The sequence below is a fragment of the Pteropus vampyrus genome, unplaced genomic scaffold (assembly GCF_000151845.1).
Source record: "Pteropus vampyrus isolate Shadow unplaced genomic scaffold, Pvam_2.0 Scaffold538, whole genome shotgun sequence".
NCBI classification, from domain to species: Eukaryota; Metazoa; Chordata; class Mammalia; order Chiroptera; family Pteropodidae; genus Pteropus; species Pteropus vampyrus.
The window spans coordinates 66,754-73,298 of record NW_011889319.1 but is presented as its reverse complement, the minus strand read 5'-3'; the positions used below and the strand labels follow the sequence as shown (position 1 = coordinate 73,298).

Genomic DNA, 6,545 nt, shown 5'->3' with positions numbered 1-6,545 from the left:
CATCACCATCATCATCACCATCATCGTCACCATCGTCATCATCGTCATCATCATCATCATCATCATCACCATCATCATCACCGTCATCACTATCATCATCATCATCACCATCGTCATCACCATCGTCATCACCATCGTCATCACCATCATCATCACCATCATCATCATCGTCATCATCATCACCATCATCATCACCATCGTCATCATCATCATCACCATCGTCATCATCATCATCATCATCACCGTCATCACTATCATCATCATCACCATCATCACCATCATCACCATCATCATCACCATCATCATCACCATCATCATCACCATCATCACCATCATCACCATCGTCATCACCATCGTCATCATCGTCATCACCATCATCACCATCGTCATCATCGTCATCATCGTCATCATCATCATCATCTCTCCGTCATTTATCTGCTCGCTCTCTGTCTGCTATGAATATTGTCATCCTGCTGTCGGACTTTGACAACTGGTCATATAATTTTCTTTCTTTCTTTTTTATATCTAAAAGCGGCAATTTATATTATTATTTTCCCCCTAATAGGTTCGCCCAGTCATCAGCCTTGCGTTGTGCTGTCTCCATTGACTATTTGTTCTACTTTCCTGTAGATTTGCCCCAATGTAGCCTTCGGTCTCTGCACTCAGCTTTTCCTCGCTGCTCTGCTGTAAGCTCCACCGTCTCCTGTGACTCGTGCCTTCTCATGTTCCTTTTTCCTCGTGCCCTGTTCCTGTTTCGTGGGCGCAGTGTCTGTCCTTTGGGCCCCGAGAATTTCGCCGGTGACTTATTTCGGTTTTAAGTTTCCTTCTCTTACTAACCCCTAGCTGCATCCTTCTGATTTTGCTGTCGGTCACTTGTTTAGGTCCCTCTCGTGTTGTTAGAGATTCTTCCTAGAATTCCGATGACCTTCGGTCGTCCACTCACGGACAGTTAAGAGTAGGGGACGGAAATGCGATGAAAAGATTTGAGCGAGTGGCTGGAGTGAGGTCTGTGGGCTTCACCGTCAGGTGTCCTGGCTGAGCAAATAGGGAGGAATGTCTGCTGTCAGATCGTTCGACAGTTTCCTACGTGGCTGATCAGATTTGTCAGAAACGACAACTCGGGTTTCTTTCTGTGATGGAAAAGTCTCAGCTACCAGCACGCCGGTACCAAGTGGGAACGAGGACTCAGCGTCTGGGATGCGGACGTTCGCTTGGTGGCTCTGCCTTCAGCCAAGCCGGGTCCCCCTTCCCGTCGGCCAGGTGTCCTCCCCCCTAGCTCCCCTGAGCTGCATGCACGAAGGCCACCACCCTTGGGCTGACGGCTGCTCCGTACAGGTGAGGCAGGTGGGAGAGCACCTGTCTACCCCACACTTTGTCATTCTTTTCCTAGCAGTGGATTCCTGAGTCACAAGGTCGCGGCTACATTTAGGACTCCCAAGAGGAACTGTCTAAGAAAGTTCGATGCGTCTTAAGCCATTGTGTAATGCGGGCATCTGGTTTGACTACGTCATGATTCTGCTCAGTCGTCTGCTACGTTTTCCTGCCGTGTGTGCTTCGTGTGCCCCTTACTTTGTGAATCGATCACGTCCCCTGTCTTCCATTGCCTATCTTTTGTCATCTCATCCTTACGAAAAAATTGTCCCAGAATTATTTTTACACAACTTTTTCTACAGTTTGTTTTTTTTTTTTAAATTCATAAAGCGTATCTTCTTAGAGCGGTGACGGAGGTTCACGGTGAAGTTGAGGGGAGGGCGCGGGGTGTTCCCTGATGCCCTCTGCCCCCGGCGCGCACAAACTCCTCGCCCGAGTGGCACCTTCGCTCCGACGGGCGAACCCGCTTCGATTCGTCGTTCCCAGCAAAGTGCACGGTGTATACTCGTGTTCGCTCTGGCCGTGGCACATTCTGTGGATGCGCACAGCGTGAAATGACGTGGACGCGCTACTATAGCGTCACACAGAGTGGCTTTGCTGGAGCCGTTCATCCCTTCTCCCTCCCCGCCGGCCCCTGGCGGCCACCAACCTATTTATCGTGTCTAGTTTGTCGATCCCCACAAAGTGGCTCGCTGGCATTCGGTCAGGATCACGTTGACTGTGTGGATCAAACTGGGAAGAACCACCATTCTCGTTTTTTGTTTTTTTTTTTTTAAATCTAAATATCATGAGTATCAGACCCAGTATGTTCTCTGAACAATCAATAAATCTCGATGCCCCTCTCAGGCAAGAAACCACCGTCATTGCAAGTTTTACGTGCTTCTGAAATGCGAAGCGTCAAACTACACCGTCCACGTCACCCTGAGGAACGGCTCCATGTTCTCCACGTGGATTCAGTACCCGGAGCAAGGTGAGCGGTTCTTTGATTTCCTCCTGGACTATTTGCTTTCCACCGCAGGCGAGTCTTTTGAATATAGACGTATTTGTTAGCTTGGATGGATCTCAGGGGGGGAAAGGCTAACTGACAAAAAAAAAAAAGAACAGCCCCTTTCAAATGACAAAGCTGTAGCCATGGGAGCAGAGCACTGGGTGGCAGGGGCGCAGCCGGGAGGGCAGTGGCTGATGCATAAGGCGAGGGCCACGTGGGGACCCTTCCAAGAAGGGGCATGTCCTGTCTCTTGAGCACATGCGTGTCGACAGCCTGGCCGAGTCGTTGTCCTAAAGTTTTGCCGGAAGGTGCATCGCTCGGTGGGGGGACCTGGGGGACGTCCGCACCCATGTGTCTGTGTTGTTCCTTGTGAGCGCATGGTGAGTCGCGAGAACCTCGAAATCCTCATGTTGTCCTAAATAGGGGCTCGCTTTTTGTTGTTGTTAATTTCTTTGCCAAGCCAGAAGGGGAGCCTGGGTCGGCGGCCCAACACCTGGAGTGCTGGGTGCACGACGTCCACGTTCTGACGTGCAGCTGGCAGGTGGGCAGGGAGGCCCCGAGGGACGTGCAGTACCACTTGTACCTGGAGAATGTGAAGTAGGTGTGACCCGGGCGTGGCGGGGCTCCCGGGCACGGGCGCCGGCTCATCGCTAAACGTGCCCTTGGTTACTGCAGCACTGAGCAGCGCTGGCAGTGTCCACAGTACACAGCCAACGACCAGGGGACACATGTCCAGTGTCGCTTCGGTAACATCTCTGGGTTCGCCAGCACCCAATACCGCTTACTGGTGAACGGAACCAGCAAGGACTCCAGAATACGCTGCTCGGAACTCGTCACACCTTTGTCCTACATCGGTGAGTAGGGACCCACGACGCTGCTGCTGATCTCAGAGTCAGAGCCCTTCCAAAGTGACGGCGACAAGCGTGTATCTGAGATGACGGAGAATGGCTGTTGGGGACGCGCTGACTCCGGCAGAAGCCCAGACAGGGTCCCGATGAGGGGACAGGGGCAGTGGGTGTCTCTGAGAAAGGGGAGGGGACAGCGACGTGGACATCGGTGCAGATCACGTGACACGGTGACGCCGACTCTAAGCAGTGTCTTTAATCCTCAGTCCAGAGTGACCGGTGCTGAAGTCACGACCTCTGCTTTCTTGTCATCTTTGCAAACAGTCCTTTGGGACACCAGGTTGCCCAGGCCCCATCCAAAGGTGACTCTGTCCTGCTTTAACATCCCGAGGGTTTGAGGATGAGACGAGCAGGCGGCTCCCCGGGGACGGCCGCTGCGGCTCCCTTTCCGAGGCTGCGTGTGTGTGATTATTTACGCTGCCTTCACGCTCAATGCTCGGCTTCGAGATGCCGCTGTCACACGCTGCCTTCTGTAACAAAATGCCAGGCGGGGCGGCTTAAACAACAGACATTTAGGTCTCACGGTTTGGAGGTGGGAAATCTGGGACCAGGGAGCCAGCAGGGTCGGCTTTGGTGACACGCTCTGCCTGGCCTTCTCGCTGTGTCTTCACCTGGAGGAGAGAGCTCTGGTCCCTTTTACTTATAAGGACAGTGAGCCCACGACTGGGGCTCCGCCCTGATCCGAGGCTGATCCCCTCGCAAAGGCCCTGCCATCCAGCACCGTTGACTGGAGGTCAGACCTTCGGACACACACGCTTTCAGCTCATAGCACCTGCTACGTGTTCGGTGCACCTGCTACAGTACCGTACTTGCTTCTGTAGAATTCCCATCGCCCACGAAACGGGGGGCGCCACAGCCCCCTTCGGGGCGGATCACCCTGAGGCTGGGGGGGCATGAGCTGGTCGCACTCCCCTCTCGGGGTCCGTGCCCCGATGCCGACGGGTTTTTGCAGCGCGAGCTCGTGTCAGTGATCTGTCCCTCAAACTAGCATCTCCCAGATTGTGACAGCGTCAAGCCCCAGGAACGCTGCGGCCGCCCTGGCCTGCCCCCTGGTGGTGAGGACGCGCGTGGCTTGCAGGGCCGGGACAGGCGTGACCCAGCTGCTGTCTGGGACTGGCCTCCACTCCCAGCCTCGCCTGGCTGGTCCGGTTCTGACAGGAGTGGCCTCTCGAGCAGACGTCCTGTCTTGTTCCTCCTCCACGGAGGCCCCCAGAGCCAGGGGTCCTGGTGCAGACCAGGCAGCCGACGACGGCCTGGGCCCCGACAGCTGGCGGGAGGAGGGCGGGGGCCGGTTCGAGCGTGTTGCTTGGGGGCGGGGGGGGACGCAGATGGAGTCCGTGAATTCTGGCAAAGCAGAGCAGGGAGAATGAAGCTGAATGTCAAGCAGGGCCGTGGACGGGCTGCTGGGCGCAGGCTGACCCCACGGATGGCGATCAGCTGGGGAAGAGCGAGAACGAGGGAAGATTGCGGGGGACAGGGGGAGCGGCAAGGGGGAGCCCGGAGCTGGGGACCGCCCCGCAGGGAGCCGGGCTTCCTGCCAGCGTTCCGGGTGAGGTGCCAGCAGCCGGGTGGGGACACAGACTGGGCTCCTGGGGGGAGTGTACATTCAGAGGGACGGAGATTGGGACGTGGTCACAGAGGAAGCCTCGGCTCAGGGGAGGGCGGAGGGCGGAGGGCAGAGGGCAGAGGGCGGAGGGCAGGGACCTCACGCAGAGGTGGGGGGCTGGAGGGCCTTGGGAGGAGCTGGCTGCAGCAGGCGGGGTCTGGGGTGTGCAGGACGGGGACCAGGCTGCAGCTGCGTTTGGATCAGAGTGGGCCGGAGTCTGCAGCAGGGGACGAAGTTTTCGGTAACCGAGCGGTGGCTCTGGTCACTGGGAAGGGGTGGCCCAGGGCCGGCTGGGGACTCGGTCAGGCTGCCCGAGGCTGAGCAGAGACGGACGAGACGGAGGGAGGGACGGGGTCAGAGCAAAGGGTGTGACCCCTCTCCTGGACGAGGGCGGGACCAGGGCGCCTGAGCCGTCAAGGGGACAACGAACGGGAATCGTCACGTTCTAGGGGACGTCAGGTACGCTTGACCCGTCTCCGGTGGGCGGGGCCTCCCACGTACTCGCCCCCAGGAGCCAGTCCCAAGGTTGACTGGAGCCGAGCACCCCAGCACGGCTGTCATGCGTCTCCGTCTGTCTGTTATTTTCGCTTTTCCTATGTATAACCCTTGAACGTTTGTCCCTCTGTTCCCCCTGCCCCCACATGCGTAGGGGGCCTATTTTAAAGTACCGCCAAAAAAAATTTCGATTCGTTTTACCAATCAGTGTTTTTTTCCTTCTTCCTGTCTCCTAGAGAAGCTGAGTGCACCCAACATGACGACCAGCTGTAATAAGTCCGACTCTATCATGGAATGGAAAATGTCAAGCCACCTAAATACAAACTTCAAATATGAACTTGAAATACAAAAGGTGAGAAGGGCTGTCCCTGGGGGCGCCCGCCGTCCTCAAGGTCTGCACTTCGGGGCTCTGGGGGTGACAAAACACGGCCAAGAATAGATGTGAACCTTAAAAAGAGATGCAGCTTTCGCAAAACTAAACACGTTGACTGTTCCAAAGACGCAATTAAAACACACAAGGCGAGTTATGGGCTGGAAGGGAGGTGGTTTGGGAAAGATCGGGAAAGTCGCACGTCCCACCCACAGCCCGATAAAAATGGACAAAAGGTTTCAACGGACATCTCCCCTAGGAAAACGAATACTGCGTGATCTTGCTCACATTTGGAATTAAAAAAAAAAAAAAAAGAACAAACGAATAAACGAATACACAAAACACGAACAGACCGGCAGGGGCAGAGGACACGCTGACAGAAAGGAAAACGAGTAAATGCTGAGCACGGCTCGGCGTCAGAGCTGCCGCTGTGGCGGGGGGTCCACGGGGCAGAGCCGCGCTGGCAGGCCGGGGACTGATCTATGCTACATTATTTCCTTCTATTTACTTACCATTTTTATTAATCTATTAGTGTATTATTTATAATTTATAACTCAATCACCCATGAGATTATATTTAGTTTTTTTAGCAACCTAGTACTGCTCAAAAAAATTAAAATCCAGATTAAAAGAGAATGACCAAGTATTTTTGAGCTAAGTGGCATTTTATGCTCCATTATTTAGTTGTATCTATTTATTATATTTATGTATGTGTCATTTATACTCAATTGCTGGAAACCCAAAGCTACTCAAAAAATTCAAATCCATTCATTTATAAAAGGACCCAGTATTTTTCAGGTAATTGGTACTT

At 54.3% G+C, this 6,545-nt stretch overlaps 1 protein-coding gene across 1 annotated transcript in view; it reads left to right on the top strand.

Annotated features, from left to right (window-relative positions):
- Nucleotides 1-2,134: 2,134 nt before the first annotated feature.
- Nucleotides 2,135-6,545, top strand: part of LOC105308004 (interleukin-3 receptor subunit alpha-like) — a gene marked incomplete at its 3' end in the record, with an annotated part of 13,988 nt that continues 9,577 nt past the window's right edge. Inside the window, exons 1-4 of the mRNA XM_023525176.1 lie at nt 2,135-2,341; nt 2,824-2,956; nt 3,035-3,213; nt 5,602-5,717. Of these exons, the coding sequence (XP_023380944.1) occupies nt 2,308-2,341; nt 2,824-2,956; nt 3,035-3,213; nt 5,602-5,717 (462 nt within the window). The remainder of the gene's footprint in view (nt 2,342-2,823; nt 2,957-3,034; nt 3,214-5,601; nt 5,718-6,545) is intronic.